This window comes from Scyliorhinus torazame, chromosome 6 (assembly GCF_047496885.1).
Source record: "Scyliorhinus torazame isolate Kashiwa2021f chromosome 6, sScyTor2.1, whole genome shotgun sequence".
Lineage (NCBI taxonomy): Eukaryota > Metazoa > Chordata > Chondrichthyes > Carcharhiniformes > Scyliorhinidae > Scyliorhinus > Scyliorhinus torazame.
The window spans coordinates 18,446,381-18,468,046 of record NC_092712.1 but is presented as its reverse complement, the minus strand read 5'-3'; the positions used below and the strand labels follow the sequence as shown (position 1 = coordinate 18,468,046).

At 44.5% G+C, this 21,666-nt stretch overlaps 1 protein-coding gene across 2 annotated transcripts in view; it reads right to left on the bottom strand.

The window, feature by feature from the left end:
• The window catches only part of cpsf1 (cleavage and polyadenylation specific factor 1), a 142,267-nt gene that overhangs the window by 33,778 nt on the left and 86,823 nt on the right, over nucleotides 1–21,666 (bottom strand). For both annotated transcript variants that reach the window (XM_072507982.1, XM_072507983.1), the window contains 8 exons: nucleotides 19,697–19,833; nucleotides 17,985–18,162; nucleotides 15,816–16,022; nucleotides 14,470–14,559; nucleotides 12,746–12,895; nucleotides 11,407–11,559; nucleotides 8,266–8,382; nucleotides 836–926 (listed from right to left, as the gene is read on the bottom strand). In XM_072507982.1, the coding sequence (XP_072364083.1) occupies nucleotides 836–926; nucleotides 8,266–8,382; nucleotides 11,407–11,559; nucleotides 12,746–12,895; nucleotides 14,470–14,559; nucleotides 15,816–16,022; nucleotides 17,985–18,162; nucleotides 19,697–19,833 (1,123 nt within the window). The remainder of the gene's footprint in view (nucleotides 1–835; nucleotides 927–8,265; nucleotides 8,383–11,406; nucleotides 11,560–12,745; nucleotides 12,896–14,469; nucleotides 14,560–15,815; nucleotides 16,023–17,984; nucleotides 18,163–19,696; nucleotides 19,834–21,666) is intronic.

The following is a 21,666-nucleotide window of genomic DNA, read 5'->3' as shown; positions in this document are numbered from 1 at the left end:
ACGGTGGAGCAGTGGTTAGCACTGCTGCATCACGGCACCGAGGTCACAAGTTCGATCCCGGCTCTGGGTCACTGTTAGTGTGGAGTTTGCACATTCTCCCCTCGTTACTGTGGGTTCCACCCCCACAACGCAAAAATGTGCAGGGGAAGTGGATTGGCCATGCTAAATTGCCCCTTAATTGGAAAAAATGAAATGGGTTCTCTAATTACTAACTTATACAATCTCTCTTTTTTAAAATTGAAAGCGTTTCCTTTTATTTTAAGAGTTAAGCGACTTTGGGTGAATGTAGCTGTTACAAGGGGGCATAACTATAAGGTCCATGGTGGAAGATATAGGAGGGATGTCAGAGGTAGGTTCTTTACTCGGAGAGTGGTTGGGGTGTGGAATGCACTCCCAGCTATGGTAGTGGAGTCGGACACTTTAGGAACTTTCAAGCGGTTATTGGATAGGCATCTGGAGTGCACTAGAATGATTGGGAGTAGGTTGATTTGATCTTAGTTTCAGACTAGTTCAGCACATCGTGGGCTGAAGGGCCTGTATTGTGCTGTACAGTTCTATGTTCTATAATTGTTGAACTGTTAATTGTAATGTTATTTTCTTTTTATGTTAATCTAGTTAATCCTGTGTTAATAATAAAGTTTGTTTTAATATGAAAGATCTCAATTTGTCAATGGAATCATTGCTGGGGTGAAGTATCCTTTTCTCACAGTTTACAAATGAAGAAAAAGTGTTTGGGGTTCTTGTCCAGTATCCTAACAAATGTTGGGGTCTGGTCCAGTACTCGAACACTCTCCAGGGACCCAAGACATCTTCCTTCAGTTCTGGGTTTACTCACCACGCTCAACATTCTCAAACTCTTTGTCTTCCCCCGTCATCTTTGGGATCCTATTACAAATCTCTGTCACACTTGTCGTTACTGCATACACCTAAAGAAAAACACATTTTCATAGCATTCATTAAGAAAACCTGGCCCATCGGCTAAGTGGATTTTCCTTGAAGAAATCAAGTGTTACTGTCAAGGCCCCCGAACGACGAGGATAAAAGTGGAACCGGTAGGTGTGGTGCACTTGGATTTCCATAAAGCATTTATAAAGAGCTCAATGGTGTTGGGGGTAACATATTAGCATGGATAGAGGATTGGTTAGCTAACAAAAAGCATAAAATAAATGGACCATTTTTGGGTTGGTAATCGAAAATTAGCAGAGTGCTATAGGGATACGTGCCTGAGTTGCAGTTATTTGATATCAAAGACTTGGATGAAGGGATCTAATGTATAATTGCTGAATTTGCTGATGACAGAAAGATCAATGAGAGGGGAAGATGTCATGAGGACACAAGGGATTATTTTCTAAATGGGGAAATGCTTCGGAAATCAGAAGCACAAAGGGACTTGGGAGTCCTTGTTCACGATTCTCTTCAGGTTAATGTGCAGGTTCAGTCGGCAGTTAAAACGGCAAATGCAATGTTAGCATTCATGTTAGGAGGGCTAGAATACAAGACCAGGGATGTACTCCTGAGGCTGTATAAGGCTCTGGTCAGACCCCATATGGAGTATTGTGAGCAGTTTTGGGCCCCGTATCTAAGGAAGGTGTGCTGCCTTGGAAGGGGTCCAAAGGAGGTTCACAAGAATGATTCCTGGAATGAAGAACTTGTCATATGAGGAACAGTTGAAGACTCTGGGTCTGTACTCGTTGGAGTTTAGAGGGATATGGGGGGGGGTCTTATTGAAACTTACAGGATACTGCGAGGCCTGGATAGAGTGGACGTGGAGAGAATGTTTCCACTTGTAGGAAAAACTAGAACCAGAGGACACCATCTCAGACTAAAAGGGACGATCCTTTAAAACAGACGAGGAAGAATCTCTTCAGCCAGAGGTGGTGAATCTGTGGAACTCTTTACCGCATACGGCTGTGGAGGTCAAATCATTGAGTGTCTCATAGTGAGAGTTTGGTGACTGAGGGAGTGCTGAATTTAGTGCATTTGAGAGCTATAGAGAGAGTTTGGTGACTGAGGGAGTTAGGTGAGGAGGGAGTAAGGTGCTCCTTTCATTTCATTTCCTACATTTCCGCGAAGAGAGCCAGGAGTTTACAGAGAGTGCAGCTGACTGGGAGCAGAGTCGGAGGACGGAGATCCAGTTGGTCCACAGGGCAGCTATATTCTGTAAGGTAAGAGGGGATGGAGACTAGGCCAGTTTAATGCTCCTCCTGTAGGATGTGGGTGGTGAGGGATACCACCGGTGTCCCCGCTGACTATACCTGCGGGAAGTGCACCCAACTCCAGCTCCTCAAAGACCGTGTTAGGGAACTGGAGCTGAAGCTGGATGAACTTCGGATCATCCGGGAGGCAGAGGGGGTGATAGAGAAGAGTTACAGGGAGGTAACCACACCCAAGATACAGGACAAGAATAGCTGGGTTACAGTCAGGGGAAAAAAACAAAAACAGGCAGACAGTGCAGGGATCCCTCGTGGCCGTTCCCCTTCAAAACAAGTATACCGTTTTGGATGCTGTTTGGGGGGGGGGGGGGGGGGGGGGGGTGGGGGTGGAAATGACCTACCGGGGGAAGGCCCTAGCGGCCAGGTCTCTGGCACTGAGTCTGGCTCTGGGGCTCAGAAGGGAAGGGGGAGAATAGAAAAGCAATAGTTGTAGGCGATTCGATGGTTAGGGGAATAGATAGGAGATTCTGTGGTCGCGAGTGAGACTCCCGGAAGGTATGTTGCCTCCCGGGTGCCAGGGCCAGGGATGTCTCGGATCGTGTCTTCAGGATCCTTAAGGGGGAGCAGCCAGAAGTCGTGGTGCACATTGGTACCAACGACGTAGGTAGGAAAAGGGGTGTGGAGGTAATAAACGAGTTTAGGGAGTTAGGCTGGAAGTTAAAAGCCAGGACAGACAGAGTTGTCATCTCTGGTTTGTTGCCGGTGCCACGTGTTAGCGAGGCTAGGAATAGGGAGAGAGTGCAGCTGAACACGTGGCTGCAGGAATGGTGTAGAAGGGAGGGCTTCAGATATTTGGATAATTGGAGCGCATTCTGGGGAAGGTGGGACCTGTACAAGCAGGAGGGGTTGCATCTGAACCAGAGGGGCACCAATATCCTGGGAGGGAGGTTTTCCAGTACTCTTCGGGAGGGTTTAAACTAATTTGGCAGGGGAATGGGAACCGGATTTGTAGTCCAGCAACTAAGGTAGCCGATATTCAGGACGCCAAAGCGTGTAATGAGGCAGTGGGGAAGGGAACACTGACAAAGGAGAGTACTTGCAGGCACGGAGATGGGTTGAAGTGTGTATACTTCAACGCAAGAAGCATCAGGAATAAGGTGGGTGAACTTAAGGCATGGATCGGTACTTGGGACTACGATGTGGTGGCCATCACGGAAACTTGGATAGAAGAGGGGCAGAAATGGTTGTTGGAGGTCCCTGGTTATAGATGTTTCAATAAGATTAGGGAGGGTGGTAAAAGAGGTGGGGGGTGGCATTGTTAATTAGAGATAGTATAACAGCTGCAGAAAGGCAGTTCGAGGAGTATCAGCTTACTGAGGTAGTATGGGTTGAAGTCAGAAATAGGAAAGGAGCAATCACCTTGTTAGGAGTTTTCTATAGGCCCCCCAATAATAGCAGAGATGTGGAGGAACAGATTGGGAAACAGATTTTGGAACGGTGCAGATGTCACAGGGTAGTAGTCATGGGTGACTTTAACTTTCCAAACATTGAGTGGAAACTCTTTAGATCAAATAGTTTGGATGGGGTGGTGCTTGTGCAGTGTGTCCAGGAAGCTTTTCTAACACAGTATGTAGATTGTCCGACCAGAGGAGGGGCAATTTTGGATTTAGTACTTGGTAATGAACCAGGGCAAGTGATAGATTTGTTAGTCGGGGAGCATTTTGGAGATAGTGACCACAATTCTGTGACTTTCACTTTAGTAATGGAGAGGGATAGGTGCGTGCAACAGGGCAAGGTTTACAATTGGGGGAAGGGTAAATATGATGTTGTCAGACAAGAATTGAAGTGCATAAGTTGGGAACATAGGCTGTCAGGGAAGGACACAAGTGAAATGTGGAACTTGCTCAAGGAACAGGTACTATGTGTCCTTGATATGTATGTCCCTGTCAGGCAGGGAAGAGATGGTCGAGTGAGGGAACCATGGTTGACAAGAGAGGTTGAATGTCTTGTAAAGAGGAAAAAGGAGCCTTATGTAAGGCTGAGGAAACAAGGTTCAGACAGGGCGTTGGAGGGATACAAGATAGCCAGGAGGGAACTGAAGAAAGGGATTCGGAAAGCTAAGAGAGGGCATGAACAATCTTTGGCGGGTAGGATCAAGGAAAACCCCAAGGCCTTTTACACATATGTGAGAAATATGAGAATGACAAGAGCGAGGGTAGGTCCGATCAAGAACAGTAGCGGGAGATTGTGTATTGAGTCTGAAGAGATAGGAGAGGTCTTGAATGAGTACTTTTCTTCTGTATTTACAAATGAGAGGGGCCATATTGTTGGAGAGGACAGTGTGAAACAGACTGGTAAGCTCGAGGAAATACTTGTTAGGAAGGAAGATGTGTTGGGCATTTTGAAAAACTTGAGGATAGACAAGTCCCCCGGGCCTGACGGGGATATATCCAAGGATTCTATGGGAAGCAAGAGATGAAATTGCAGAGCCGTTGGCAATGATCTTTTCGTCCTCACTGTCAACAGGGGTGGTACCAGGGGATTGGAGAGTGGCGAATGTCATGCCCCTGTTCAAAAAAGGGACTAGGGATAACCCTGGGAATTACAGGCCAGTTAGTCTTACTTCGGTGGTAGGCAAAGTAATGGAAAGGGTACTGAAGGATAGGATTTCTGAGCATCTGGAAAGACACTGCTTAATTAAGGATCGTCAGCACGGATTTGTGAGGGGTAGGTTTTGCCTTACAAGTCTTATTGAATTCTTTGAGGAGGTGACCAAGCATGTGGATGAAGGTAAAGCAGTGGATGTAGTGTACATGGATTTTAGTAAGGCATTTGATAAGGTTCCCCATGGTAGGCTTCTGCAGAAAGTAAGGAGGCATGGGATAGTGGGAAATTTGGCCAGTTGGATAACGAACTGGCTAACTGATAGAAGTCAGAGAGTGGTGGTGGATGGCAAATATTCAGCCTGGATCCCAGTTACCAGTGGCGTACCGCAGGGATCAGTTCTGGGTCCTCTGCTGTTTGTGATTTTCATTAATGACTTGGATGAGGGAGTTGAAGGGTGGGTCAGTAAATTTGCAGACGATACGAAGATTGGTGGAGTTGTGGATAGTGAGGAGGGCTGTTGTTGGCTGCAAAGAGACATAGATAGGATGCAGAGCTGGGCTGAGAAGTGGCAGATGGAGTTTAACCCTGAAAAGTGTGAGGTTGTCCATTTTGGAAGGACAAATATGAATGCGGAATACAGGGTTGACGGTAGAGTTCTTGGCAATGTGGAGGAGCAGAGAGATCTTGGGGTCTATGTTCATACATCTTTGAAAGTTGCCACTCAAGTAGATAGAGCTGTGAAGAAGGCCTATGGTGTGCTCGCATTCATTAACAGAGGGATTGAATTTAAGAGCCGTGAGATGATGATGTAGCTGTACAAAACTTTGGTACGGCCACATTTGGAGTAGTGTGTACAGTTCTGGTCGCCTCATTTTAGGAAGGATGTGGAAGCTTTGGAAAAGGTGCAAAGGAGATTTACCAGGATGTTGCCTGGAATGGAGAGTAGGTCTTACGAGGAAACGTTGAGGGTGCTAGGCCTTTTCTCATTAGAACATAGAAGGATGAGGGGGTGACTTGATAGAGGTTTATAAGATGATCAGGGGAATAGATAGAGTAGACAGTCAGAGACTTTTTCCCCGGGTGGAACAAACCATTACAAGGGGACATAAATTTAAGGTGAATGGTGGAAGATATAGGGGGAATGTCAGAGGTAGGTTCTTTACCCAGAGAGTAGTGGGGGCATGGAATGCACTGCCTGTGGAAGTAGTTGAGTCGGAAACATTAGGGACCTTCAAGCAGCTATTGGATAGGTACATGGATTACGGTAAAATTATATAGTGTAGATTTATTTGTTCTTAAGGGCAGCACGGTAGCATTGTGGATAGCACAATTGCTTCACAGCTCCAGGGTCCCAGGTTCGATTCCGGCTTGGGTCACTGTCTGTGCGGAGTCTGCACATCCTCCCCGTGTGTGCGTGGGTTTCCTCCGGGTGCTCCGGTTTCCTCCCACAGTCCAAAGATGTGCAGGTTAGGTGGATTGGCCATGATAAATTGCCCTTAGTGTCACAAATTGCCCTTAGTGTTGGGTGGAGGTGTTGACTTTGGGTAGGGTGCTCTTTCCAAGAGCCGGTGCAGACTCAATGGGCCGAATGGCCTCCTTCTGCACTGTAAATTCAATGATAATCTATGATTAATCTAGGACAACATCGTGGGCCGACGGGCCTGTTCTGTGCTGTATTTTTCTATGTTCTATGTTCTATGTCTTTAAGAAAGAGATAGATAGGTTCTTGATTAATAAGGGGATCAGGGGTTATAGGGAGAAAATATCAGCCATGATTGAATGGCGGAGCAGACTCGATGGGCCGAATGGCCTAATTCTGCTCCTATGTCTTATGGTCTTATGGATACGGATAAGCTGAGTGGGCAAATATTTGGGAGTTGGAGTATATAATGTAGGAAAAAGTGAACTTTGGCAGAAACAGAAAATCAGTTTACTATTTAAATGGAAAGATTGCAGAACTCTGACACCCAGTTTCTCTGTACCAAAGTTAGTATATAGGCACAGCAAGTAATTAGGAAGAAAAATGGTTTGCATTTGTTGCAAGGGGAATGGAACATACAAGTCAGAACATTTTGCCACACATGTACAGAGTTTTGGTGAGAACATTTTTGTGAGTAGTGTACACAGTTCTGGACTTCCTACTTTAGGGGAGGCAGTGGCGGAGTGGTATTGTCACTGGACGAGTAAACTCTGCCACTGCAGATGGTGAAATTTGAATTCAATAAAAATCTGGAATTTAGAGTCTAAGGAAGACCATGAAACCATTGTCGATTGTCGGAAAACCCCATCTGGTTCACTAATGTCCTTTAATCTGGTCTGATTTACCTGTGACTCCAGACCCACAGCAATGTGGCTGACTCTTAACTGCCCCTCAAGGGCAATTCGGGCAATAAATGTTGGCACAGCCAGTGACGCCCACGTGTCATGAACGAATAAAAAAAAACTTAAAGGATAGAAGTGCATTAGAAGCAGTGCAGAGAAGGATTGTGTGACCGATTTCCGGGATGAAGGGGCTAAAGATCGGGCACTGGGGTTTAGAAGAATCCAACGTACCTATTGAAAATTAGGAGAATGGGAGGCTGATCCTGAGGTGACTGCTCAGAATGGATACTGAGAAAATGCTTCCACTTGTGGGAGAGTCTAGGGGGACTGGGGGGGGGGCAGATTTTAAAAATAAGGCGTCTCCAATTTAAGGTGGAGATGAGAATTTAATTCACTCAAAGGGCCATTTGTCTGTGAAATTCTCCTGCCCAGAGAGATAGCGGAGTCACTGAATATTTTTAAAGCTGAGTTAGTGAGATTCTTGATTGACAAGGGAGTGAAATGTGATAGGACACCGACAGGCTTCATTCAGCCATGATCTTATTAACTGACAGAGCAGGCACAAGGCCCTGTTCCCAATTGGTGCATGTACTGGACAACAGGACCAGACAGTCACAAAACTCACCGGGTTCAAAAGTAAAGGAAACAAAATGAAATTTAAATGACATAAAATTAACTTGAACACCACTATCCAGAGCTGCTGATGGCTCAATACTCCATGCGGTGTATTCCTTGGCCACACCGACTAGAACAGCCTCTGGTTTGATTACTCGTTTGCCTGAGTTCGCCAGTATTAGCACCGTAAAGGTGCCAGAAATGGTCTTAATTCTTGTTGGTCACTGAAAGAAAGAGAACGGCAACCATCCTTTTCCGGATCGTCACAGTGCTCCACTGTGGAAAGTGTACGTCTGTGGGACCCCATGTACAGTGCAGTTTAAAGATCTCACTCGACCACTTCAAATACTCTGCAGAAACTCAACCTGAATATGTGAAGTACAGCACCTGGATCTGTCCCACTTTGCACAGAGCAGATGAATGGCCCAAAATATTTCACTCATCCACAATTGCACTTTTCTGAAATCCCACTGACATCATTGCCAGAGGCCAATTAACCAACACTACTGTTTAAAGAGTCATTCTGGGGTAAAAAGAAACAAGATTCATTGAAAGCAATATTTCTCACCTTAGTTTCCACGTGATAAGATACGTAATGTGCTGTGCAACGTAACGGGATCTTTCGAACTGGCCAAGGTGCATCGTAAGACAAGTAGGTAGGTAATACACTGATTCGAAGGTCACCCTATCAGATTGGAAATGAGAAAAGACATGTGGAAGAAAGATTCCTTCTATGCATGCTTTTTAAAAAGTAATCTCCTCATTCTGGGTTGGCACCTTTGTTGACCATCAGATTAATGCCCGTTACCAGTTTAAAGCGACAGGGAGCTTCGAGAGCCCAATTTCCTGATTGGTTAATAGGTTAACAGACTCCATACTGTGTTAGCACACAAACTAGAAGACCCAAAGTGCATTATCTGCTCTGTTCGGAACATTACGACTGATCGATGGCTCCTAGTTTAGGGATGGGCATTAGGGGAAGAGAATGTATTCGCATCCCTGAACATCACTGTTACGTAAGAAGTTTTACAACACCAGGTTAAAGTCCAACAGGTTTGTTTCAAATCACTAGCTTTCGGAGCAATGCTCCTTCCTCAGGTGAATGAACATTTACCCGAGAAAGGAGCAGTGCTCCGAAAGCTAGTGATTTGAAACAAACCCGTTGGACTTTAACCTGGTGTTGTAAGACTTCTTACTGTGCTCACCCCAGTCAAACGCCGGCATCTCCACATCATCACTGTTATGTAAAAGGGAATACATTCCTGCTGGTTGTGCATCACGTGATGTGTAGTGACATCAGCAGTGTTTGCGCGGGCTTTGGGCAGTTCATCATCTCTGACGGTATGAGCAACACCCATAATAAACCTCTCATCGTGTTATACAAGAATCCAGAATGTGGACACCGCCATGTCTTTTCTCTTTGCGGCAACAAAAGAAACATAACAGAAGAGAAAACTGGCGATGAGGATGGAGGCAAGGGCGGGGGGAGAGAAGAAAAAAAAATTGCTGGAAAAAAAAAAGTCTGTTGGCTGAACAGAGCAAAGGTATCAGGAGCAACGCGAGATTCTCAAGTCAGATTCTCACACAGACCTCAGGCGAAGCACTGCTGCCGATGGGGATGGTTAAACAATTGTTCCACTGTAACTGTGAATAAGACGACCGACAGACAGGGAAAACATGCTTCCATTGAGGTGAGTGGGGTCTGGGCTGCAGGGACTGGGCACATGGAAGCCAAACAGGGAACAGAGATTTTGAAGTCTTGCCGACTCTGCACTGGCCACGACACGGAGGGCAGGAAGGGGCGAGTCGAATAACAGTCAGACAAAATGGAAAATAAATTCTATTTGCTTCTAAAAGGGGATAGTTTGTGCCATACTTTCCATAAAGAAATCGGAAGGGAGGAGGTTGGTTAAAGTGTAGAACTTCGGAGTCGGGATCCACAAATGGTGGGAAAGATGGGCACCATGGACGCATTTGATGAATATTGAGACCTGGAACTCGAGGAAACGTTCCAATTATTTCTCTGAGCAAATCAGACACCGACGGACCCAAAGGTGGCAACATTCTCATCTCCGTCGTTTTATGCTGCTACACAATTAAGCTCACCCGGTAAAATGAGGAGATAATTCCTACATTGAATGACTGAAAATCATAGCAGGGCATTTCTCTCTCGCAAACTTAATCAAACTAGTTACATTTTCCTCCAAATCATTTATATACATTACAAACAGCAACGGTCCCAGCACTGATCCCAGAGGAACGCCACTAGTCACAGCCCTCTATTCAGAAACACACCCTTCCATTGCTACCCTCTGCCTTCTATAACCGAGCCAGTTCTGTAACCATTTTGCCAGCTCACCTCTGATCCCTTGTGACTTCACCATCTGTACCAGTCTGCCATGAGGGGACCTTGTCAAAGGCCTTACTGAAGTCCATGCAGACAGCATCCACTGCTCTACCCACATCAATCATAGTCATCCCTTCCTTGAAAAACCTGATCATGTTAGTGAGACATGGCCTCCCCTTCATAAAACCTGTTGCCTCGCGCTAATACATCCACTTATTTACAAGTGGGAGTAAATCCTGTCTAAGAATCTTCTCCAATAATTCCCCATCACTGACGTAAGGCTCACCAGCCCTACTCTCGAGTTCCACTTCAGTTAATTCACCTTTGCTTTGGTTCCCACACCCCTGCCAAACTAGTTTAAATCCTCCCGAGTGACTCTAGCAAACCTCCCAGACAGAATATTTCGGTCCCTCTGGTTTTGATGTAACCTGTCCTTCTTGTACAGGTCCCACCTGCCCCAGAAGAGATCCCAATGGTCCAAATATCTGAAACCTTCCCTCCTACACCAGCTGTTGAGCCACGTGTTAAGCTGTACTATCTTCTTATTTCTAGCCTCACTGGCACGTGGCACAGGGAGTAATCCTGAGATTACAACGCTAGAGGTCCTGCTTTTTAACTTTCCACCTAACTCCCTAAACTGCTGCTGCCTCATCACTCTTCCTACCGATATAGTTTGTACCAATGTGTACCACGACCTCTGGCTCCCTTCAGAATACTTTCTGCCCTTCGAGAGACATCTTGGACCCTGACACCAGGGAGGCAATATACCATCCTGGAATCTCTTTCATGTCCACAGAAGTGCTATTCTGTACCTTTAACTATAGAATCCCCTATAACTACCCAGGCAAGTGGCGAGTATTCCATTACACTCCGGACTTGTGCCTTGTAGATGGTGGACAGGCTTTGGGGGATCTGGAGATGAGTTACTCACTGTAGGAGTCCTAGCCTTTGACCTGCTTTTGTGGGCACAGTATTTATATGGCAAGTTCAATTTCTTTGTGCGAGGTACGACTCCAACCAGTGGTGAATATTGCCCCCTGACTGACCTCAGTCTGTTAGGGCTCCTGGATGCCACACTCAGTAAAATGTGGTTTTGGTATCAATGGCAGTCCATGGCTCCGATGTGTGTGGGGTAGGGGGGTAAGAGACTACACCCAATAGAGCTCAGCCTGGTTTAAAAACAGGCAGGCCTTTCTAGATAGATGTATCCAGGGATCTCTGTATTAACCAGACAGTGCCTTTACCCACAAGAACATTAGGAAGCTCGTATGTTTTGCAAATTAACTTTTGCGAAAGAAAAAAAGCGTCTATCTAAATGTAAACTTAACTGATTTTTAATTGAGGCAATGTTCTGCGCCATACCTGCTTGTTGAAGTACAGGAAGCCCTTGGGGCAGTTGACATTGTGGAAGGGTGCGAAGGATTCGATTGGTCCATCAACAGTCATGGGGTGCAAGCGCAATGCGCCTCGCGAAGTCATGAACAACCAGTGAGGGGACGGACCACAGATAAATACCTAGGATAGAAGAGATGGTAACAGTGCGTTGAAACTGGCATTGAGGCATCACTCAAGAGGCTAGACACCATACACGAGAAAACAGCCCACTTGATGGCCACAACATACACCACTGATGCACAGTGGCAGCAGTGCCTACCATCTACAAGGTTCACTGCAGCCACTTGCCAAGACTCCTTCAACAGCATTGCTTAAAACCACAATTTCTACTGCCTAGAAGAACAAGGGCAGCAAACATGCGAGAACACATGACCACCATCTGCAAGTTCCCCTCCGAGCCACATACCATCCTGATTTGGAACTCTCATCGTCATTCCTCCACTGTTGTTGGGCCAAAATCCTGGAATTCCCTCCCCAACTCCCAAAGCCTATCCACCATCTCCAAGTTGCAAGTCAGGAGTGGGTATGCTAACACATGGACCACAGCAAGGGGAGATGGTGGAGTATTCATACGGAGGGGTCTTAACACTCACATCTCATGAAAGAATAAAGTTCTTTTTGTAAGGTTCAAGGCGGCAGCACCGCCATCTTCTCAGCGGCCGTTTTTGGACATGGCCCATTCTCAAATGGCAAGAATGAGTTTTAAAACTTGTAGGCATCCCATCAAGCAACGTCATGAAGGGAATTTAAAGAACGTAGGGTTTTCTTAGATCAGAACAATCTAAATATCTCAATGTTGCCATTGATTTTCCCAGTGATCCGGAATCTATAATGTTCAGCATGGAAGACTTGTCGACTCACATCCTCTCACTCACCAGACACTGTCTTAATTGAATCATGGAATCCGGGACATTTGGGAATGTTTATTCCAACCCTATTTTTGATGTTTATGCCATCTCTCAAAAAAAAAAAAAACTTTTGTCAAAATGGTTGGCATTGGAATGTGATTGAATAATCTGTTTTTCTACAGAACCTCTCAAGAGTTCAGGATATACCAAAGCCCTTTAGTCAATTTGTGCAGAAGAAATGAAGGATAAATCTCAACAAGGACATGGAGGAAAATTCCCCAGCTCTTCTTCTAAATAGTGCTGTGGAACATCCAATGTTCCAGCTCCAGTGGGAGCAATGCACCAACTGTTTGAGTAGATTAGGAGACTTGTATATTAGCATTTAGGTGTTATGCTGTTAAAAATCGACACAAAAGAGAACGGAACGATCACTCAAAGCTATTTGTCACAGCTCTTACCCCTGAATATCCAGAAATATCTTCAAAAAAGCGGAAGCGAGCAACCCTTGCTTTTGGAATGATCTGTTCCTCTCCTGGAGCGCTCTCCACCTTCTTGTCCTTCTTGGACTGCTTGACCTTCTTCTCTCTGAAGTTTATATTGTGGGGCACCTGGAGAGGAAGGCAAGAGGAAAGATGTCACTTCAAGAGACCGTTGATTATCAGGCGAGGGCTGTCATCAGGACATGAGCAGCTTTGATATCTGTTGGTTCTCAAATCTGTGGAAGTCATGATAGAGTGAACAAAAAGAGAAAATGCTGGTTATACACGACAGGTCAGCCAGCATCTCTGGAGAGAGGAACAGAGTTAATGTTTCAGGATTGATAAATTTTCATCAGAACACAGAACAGAATGAGATCATCCACGCACATCCAAAATAAGGTTATTATTTCAAAGCGTGCGGAAAAGTAGATTCCAAGGGCACGAATGAAAAATAGTGAAATTTTGAACAGTTATCAAGAACTGGATTAACCAGCCAAGAAACACGAGTGAAAATTAATAGGGTTATTGATCATCAGGGCAGTGCTGCAAAGGGACAGTTTCTGCACTAGGGGATGAATTACGACACAAATGAAACTGCATTTATCTCGTACCTTTCGCATTCTGAGGGCTTGTCAAGCTGTTTCACAGCCAACAAATTAGGTGCAAAGTATAGATGCTGCTGTTACATGGGCAAACTGGTCAGAAAATCTGCACACAGCAAGATCCCACAACAGTAACAATTAATTAGATGAATAAAAGCAAAACGCTGCAGATGCTGATGATCTGAAACATGAACTAGAAGTGCTAGAATAACTCAGGGGGTCTGGCAGAATCTGTGGAGAAAGAAACAGAGTGCATGTTTCGAGTATAATGGGACTTTTCATTGGAAGTTTCTCAGTGGAGTCACCGCTTTCCCTCTCTACAGATGCTGACTGGCGTGGAGTTTTTCCAGCACCTTTTGTTGTTAGGAAAACAACGGTAGCTTTAAGGGATAAATAAATGTATAGCTTTCTTGTTAAAAGTGGAATGGAAGCTTTGTTTAAAAGTGTCAATTGGAAAATGTGAACTGGATTTCAGACCACTAAGGACAAGCATTATCAGAGAAGATTTTAAAGCGTATTTTTGGGAACGGAGCTTGGAAACTCTCACGTGACTATCATTTGGGGGGACTTTGAGGAGAAATCCAGAGACACTCACTTGGGTTCCGAGTGGGTCTTATTAGTCCTCTTATATGCTTAAAATGGACTTTATGTAGTCATGGGATCATTGTGTCTTAAGATGTACTTCGTAATCCGTGTTAATCTTAAAATCTGTGTGTAATTGTTAAATTAAGGGGGAGTAAAGGAGTATTGTATTATTATCCAATTTTGTCATTTTTTTCTTTGTTAAAATTAATTAGCAGTCATGTGATTCTGTTCCTCCACGTTTTATTATTTTAAAAAAAAGAGTTATGATCTTTTGTGCCAGGGTTCCATTCTGGGATTTTCCCGTCCAGTTATATCAACTGGGATAATAATTACACTCTCTGATTTTGATGGCACTGGTTGAACCTGGAGCCAGTAATCCAGAGGAAATTATAAACAATTTAAATAATGGAATTTGTTGTTTAAAAAAAAAAATCAACATATGAATTGTAACCAGAAACTTTCATTTAAAGGAGCTGGTGACTTCAGGGTCGTTCTTCTTATTGCGGTGTTATGTACCTTTTTAAACCGAACTTTCAGATTATTCTGGCTTTGCTGCGCATCGTAGGAAAAGGCCTCGTAGATCAAAAGTTCCTGTTCCACGTGAACCTGCAGCAAACAACAAAGAAAGTTAGTCATCTGTGCGCAGAGCCCTGGACTAAGGAGCAGGGGCTGATACCTCCAAAAGTCTACAAAAAAAACATCTACTGCGTCATTTTTATTACTTTGAGCAACTTTCCCATTTTATTCTGAAACCTGTCTTCTTTTCTCTTTGAGCCGGTTGCTCAACAATTTATAAAGAAAACAGAGCTATGGAAAAAGGGAGGAAGGAATAGCCAATCGATGGAGATGATTGAATAACAGCAGCAATGGAATTTTAGCAAACATACAATTACACGGGCAGGAGGAGGCCATTTGGCCCCTCGAGCCTGCTTCACCATTTAATAAGATCATGCCTGATCTGATGGTAACCTCAAATCTGCATCCTGCTTACCCCCGGTAACCTATCAGTCCCTTCCTTACAAGTATCTATCCACCACTGCCTTAATATTCAAAGATTCTGCTTCCACCGCCTTTTGAGGACAAGTTCCAGAGACTCACAATCCTCAGAATAATTTCCATTTTAAATGGGCGACACTTTATATTTAGACAGTGTCTCTTAGTTCTAGTACCCAACCAGAGGAAACATCCTTTCCACATCCACCCTGTTAAGGCCCCTCAGGATGTTATATGTTTCAATCAAGTCGCCTCTTACTCTTCTAAACTCCAGCAGATACAAGCCTTTCCTCATAAGAATATTCCATCCATTCGCCTAATAAACCATCTCTGAACTTCTTCTAACACATTTACATGCTTCCTGAATGATCACACGCAGGAATCAAAACGGATGGCAATGAAGGGGACACATGGTAAAGCAGACAAACTAAAATGACATTCAGGGGAAGAGCAGAACTTTCAAAATGGTCATTCCTGGCGAGGTGGGCACCAAGTGGCAGTGAACTAACTGGTTCTTCTTACCTTGTTCACCTTCGCTGCTATCTGATGCTCTCAGAGTGTTTGGTCATCTGTCCTTCAGTTAGTCACTCGCCATTCTTTATTTGTCTCACCACTTCCTTCCCCTTGACTCTGTTACCCTTTATAAGCTGTTACTCTCTGCGGGAAGGCCCTCGATCTGAAACGTTAACCCTCCCTCCCTACCCATCGTTGTGTTTTTATTTCAACTTCAACCATTCGCCAACTTCAATGGGGCAAGCTCAGTACAGACCAGAGAATTGAATCTCTATTTGCATAGAGAGCCCTGCTGATACGCTCCACGAGGTACAGAACAGCGCACATTCATTGCAGTGACACAAACTATTGCTCACCAGGAGGAAAGGTCTGGTCTGTCGATTGCCGAGTCCAACCAGCAGGACCTCTCTTACTGCTGGCATCTCCGTTAGGCGAGCAAATTCCTCTTTCTTTATCTCTCCTTGTGTCATGTGCTGCCCAGAAGAGCTGTCCACCAGCACACGCTGACCCACAGGGAAATTCTTCACCAGGAAAACCAAGCGCCAGTCAGGCAGTTGGTATATCTGCACGGAAACACGGGAAAGAGAAATCACAACCACTAAAATACTTTCAGTGAAGGGACGGCATTCAGGTCACCTCGTTCATCCAGTAATTCCATCGCATCCTATTAGTTCACTTGATCGATAACATGTCCACCATAGTTACAGCCGTGTGTACCATCTACAAGATGCACTGCAGGAACTCACCAAGGCGCCTCAGACAGCACCTTCCAAACCCACGACCACTACCATCTAGAAGGACAAGAGCAGCAGATACCTCGGAACCCCACCAGCTGGAGGTTCCCCTCCAAGTCACTCACCACCCTGACTTGGAAATAAATCGCTGTTCCTTCACTGTCAAAATCCCAGAATTGCCTCCCGAACAGCATTGTGGATGTACCTACACCACATGGACTGCAGCGGTTCAAGAAGGCAACTCACCCCCCCACCTTCTCAAGGGCAATTAGGGATGGGCAATAAATGCTGGCCTAGCCAGGGATTCCCACATCCCGCGGACAAAAACCACGCTCGGTTCTTCTACGGTCAATGGTCCTTCTCAGCACTCTTCTCTTGCTGATCCGTTCCTGTAAATATATTGTCTCTTGAGCAGGAGGTGGTGTCCCTGGGGGATCTGTGTTGGGACCATTGCTGTCCACCAGATATATAAATGTATAAACTTTCCAGGGGTTTCCTATGAGCAGGTGCTTCTCCTTTTAAAAAGCGGTTGGGATGGAGAGAAGAGTCTTTATGTAACAGAACTGATTTCAGGTATGGTTTTGTGATACTACTGCCGGTGCTGCCAAACCTGTCCGCTTACAAGGGTAACAGCAAATCACAGAGGTCAATTGCTCAATATATTAGTCAGGGAGTGACATTGAGCTGAGTGATGGAGCAGGCAAGTGAAGAGGTGTGTTATGGGTCAGGGTTTAGAGAATCCCAAAGTGTATCATGGAGTTCACCTGGCCCACAACTTTTAGTAGATTGTGGTATGGGGAGCACACGGCCCACTCTACAGGTGTGGTACAGCAGAAATGGACGAGTATTTTTTAAAACAAAACAATGTTTATTATATGAACACAAGTTAACCTTTTTAAAACATAGTGAACATCTTAGCAACCATTAATTCAAATGCAACCCCCAAAGAATACAACATCTGTAAGCTGTTCTTTTAACACCCAGAAGACTTAACAAACCTCTAAACAGAAGCACATCAGAGTTTACATTCAATACTGAAAACATTTATAATTCTGAATTCACCAAATGATTAAGAGAAAGTCCTTCATGGCAGAGAGCTCAACAGTACAGCAGCTTCGGCTGACTTCAGCTGCAACACACTGAAAATCAAAACCAAAAAGACAGACACACCCAAGCTTTTCTCAAAGTGAAACTAAAAAGCAGAACCAGAGCTCAGCTCCACCCACACTCTGACATCACTGCAGTAACATGAGCAGCCAAACATTTCTTAAAGGTACCTTTCTCAAACACCCATTTCGTAAAGGTACTCTCACATGACAGGTGCAAAGTTACATTATATAATTAGGAATTGCAAACAGCAGATCTTAAATTAGCTCCAACTTAAAGAAGCAATGGATATGAACTCCACTCTGGCAACAAGGTTAAGAATTGATACTTGGGATAATTTCACAAAGAGGTTTCGTTGCCATACAGTCTGGCTGGAGAAGAGCACGGAGAATCACAGCTATCCTTCAATCCAATGCAGGGGAAATGTGCAGGGCAATGGGAATAGAACAGGAGAAGATAATAAACTAGATGGCACTTTTGAAAAACTGGCCTTCTGCGCCGAATCTAAAAGTCACATCTAGCAGAACTCCACAGCAACAGATCCTTATAGCAGTATCATTATGGATATATAAAAAAAAAAAAATAGGTAGATGCAGCATTTAACTACATTGTTGCCAGACATTGTGTTTCTTCCAGTCTTGTACACCATTCCAACTCAACCTTAGACACAGTTGCGATGCTTACCTCCATGACACCGTTCTCCCTCACCAACATGCACCAGTTTGTGGGCTCCATTTTAAGGTGCGAGGTCTCTTTTTCAGTCATTGGGACAGAGGCACGGCTTGGCTCCTCTTTAGGAGGGCTGAACAGTGCTGAGCCTGACTCTCCGTATAACATCTCTTCTTCATCATCCACTGTGGTGCTGCAAGTGTAAAATAAAAGCAATATACAGAAACGCTTGGATATGACCCACCAGTCATAGACCAGCCACGAGCAGCACGGTGGCATAGTGGTTAGCACTATGGCTTCATAGCACCAGGATCCCAGGTTCGATTCCCGACTTGGGTCACCGTCTGTGTGGAGTCTGTACATTCTCCCCGTGTGCGCGTGGGTTTCCTCCGGGTGCTCCAGTTTCCTCCCACAAGTCTCGAAAGTACTGTTAGGTAATTTGGACATTCTGTATTCTCCCTGTCTACCCGAACAGGCACTGAAATGTGGCGACTAAGGGCTTTTCACAGTAACTTCATTGCAGTGTTAATGTAAGCCTACTTGTGACAATAAAGATTATAAACCCCTTTCAGATTAGATTCAGTACAAATTCAGACAAGAGCTCAAATTTACACCTCGCTTGTTTGTGACTGTCTCATCTCCCAAATTTAAAATAACATATCCATTTTGTTGCTTTCTTCATGAAAAGCCATACAATGGAGTAAGGGGCAAGGAAATAAGTATCAGAAATCTACAGAACAGCTCGTTAAGGAAACTAGAGAAATTATGTTTTCAGGAAGAACATAGAACATAGAACATACAGTGCAGAAGGAGGCCATTCGGCCCATCGAGTCTGCACCGACCCACTTAAGCCCTCACTTCCACCCTATCCCCGTAACCCAATAACCCCTCCCACCCTTTTTTGGACACTAAGGGCAATTTTAGCATGCCCAATTCACCTAACCTGCACATCTTTGGACTGTGGGAGGAAACCGGAGCACCCGGAGGAAACCCACGCAGACACGGGGAGAACATGCAGACTCCGCACAGACAGTGACCCTGCGGGGAATCAAACCTGGGACCCTGGCGCTGTGAAGCCACAGTGCTAACCACTGTGCTACCGTGCTGCCCACAAGTTAACTTCAAGCCTGAAGTTAAAGGAGCAGGGCACTGTTCACTGAAGCCACAGTCAAGTCTGAGAAGGAGCTGGCCAATGAGAAGCCAGAACGAAATCTGAAGTGATTCTTAGGTTTATGACATCTTACTACAGCCTGTGAATCAATAGTTGAAATAATTAGGGAGCAATCAGTGGCTGGTTCTCAAGAGTTTGAGTAAACGCATTCAAGACAAAGGAATACTAAAAGGAGAGTTGGAAAACCTGGAGGTGAGTCCTTGCTGAAACAGCGGAGTGGCTACTTGATGAAAACAGCTGATGGAAAGAAGATTTTAAAGCATGTCTATTTGAGTGTTGAATTTGGAAACACGTGTGGCAATCATCTGAGGAGAATTTGAGGAGAAATCCACAGAAGATCAATGGTGTGCCACTTGTTTTAATGGGGGTGTTGTTTGGCCAGTCAGCCTGTTGGGTTACAAGAACCGTATGCTTACAGAAAACTTGACAGCGCAAGATATATTTTGTTAAAAAGGTTTATGGGAAGAGGGGCTTTAAATATGGAGACACAGAGTAAAAAGCACAGATCATTCTGGGAATATTCCTGTATTTAAGTGTTAAAGCAAGTAGTCCTCACCTAATGTTGGTAATCATGGTTTCCAACTCTGACTGGCTCCCTTTCATGCAGTCCTCCTTCACAATAGAGGCTCTGCTTTCAGTGGTAAACATCCCACTGATATCACGGTATGCACAGAGGGCGATCACCTTTGACAACTGGAAAAGAGGATTTTACATATTTTACTGCCAGTCCATTCGGCTATCAGCATAGCACAGTGTAGAATCAGGTTAGTACAACCCGGGGAACTACAAATACCTGACAAGAACGCTGCAGTACAAGCTGTACCTGTGCGCACACACCAATCTTTCAATTGTTATGGGCCAGGGTTTAGAAAATTCCAAAGTATATGATGGAGTTCACGTGACCTCTAACTGTTTATTGATTATACGATGAGCAAAGAGTTGGCCTTTCAGGTGTTCTTAAGCGTTTTTAAATTTTAAAAAACCAAGCTTTATTCCAAGAATTTAGTTAACGTTTGTAGAAACACACGCAGCAAGAATTTTTATCAGCTACAAACATAAGGACCCCACTCAGCTACAGTAATCAATGTATAACCATTAATGAATTCCCCCTTAACTGTTCCAATTCAATAACAAAAACCGGAAATCCCTTTTTAAAGGCATAGCCCAGCACACAGCATTCTCACGGTCTTTAAGTCTTTGATACTCTGTTCCCCTTTTCAAAAGGCAGATTTAAATTCCTTCCAGAAAGCAATTATCTCTTTTAAGTTAGCAAGCAGTCTGGAAACCGCTTTTAAAATGAAGATAGAGAAACACTTCTTTCAACCTGTTTCAGAGGCACAGCCTAGCTCCACCCACACAATGACATCACTGAATCCATGTGATAAGACAAAAACATTTCTTAAAGGGACACTCCCATGACACACCTCAATGTGGAAACACAAGACACAGAATAGAAACCTGTACACTGACCACAAACAGAAGTAATTCAAGTAGGCCATTCGACCCTTCAAACCTGCTCTGCCATTTGATAGGGTCATGACTGATCTTCTGTCTCAACACCCCTTAATACCTTTAAAGTTATAGGAATATAGCAAATAAAAATGAAGATGGAGCACCAGGAACTTGTCCAGAAAGAGGAAACAGTTATCAAAGTCACAACGGACATTGAAATGACGTTAACAAAGGTAAACATTCCCTCCTTGTCCTTGACTGACCTTTGACATGCTTGACGACATCAATGGTTTTATGGTCATCAATAGACTTTTTAATTTCAGATTTTTATTGAATTCAAATTTCACAATCTGCCGTGGTGGGATTTAAGCCTGGGATGCCAGAGCATTACCCTGTGTCTCTGGATTATTATTCCAGTGACAATACCACTACCTCTCTATGGACGAAGTAGAGTAAATTCCACTGTACATTTCTTGCTACTTCTTTCCTCCACTCTGACTGGCCGAGGGAGGCAGCGTAACCAAGTTGTCATTGATCATTTTATTTGTTAAATGATATGGCGCTGGTTTAGCACAGTGGGCTAAACAGCTGGCTTGTAATGCAGAACAAGGCCAGCAGCGCGGGTTCAATTCCCGCACCTGCCCCCCAGACAGGCACCAGAATGTGGCGACTAGGGGCTTTTCGCAGTAACTTCATTGAAGCCTACTTATGACAATAAGCGATTATTATTATTAAACAGTGGCAAATGATTCCACCGCAAAAGGGAAATCACAGCAAAACCTGGTCCAATCCTCAGCTAACATCAACCCAATTGCAATATTCTGCACGGGACCTACAGGGTGGAAATGCTCGTCTTCCCCATGCTCGTTGCAGAGTGCGAGCTCCATTGCTGAGGCGGGGTACCTCAATTACTCAATGAATACAGGTCAGTCAGTAAGGCACTGACCAAGCAGGAACTCGATAGGGGTCCATCAGGTAGTGTATAAATAATTTGTGTAAATAAAACGTTCTTCTTATTTTACTCGGTGTGAACTCCCTGTGCCCTTATTAAACCAACCACCTGCACTTGTAGCA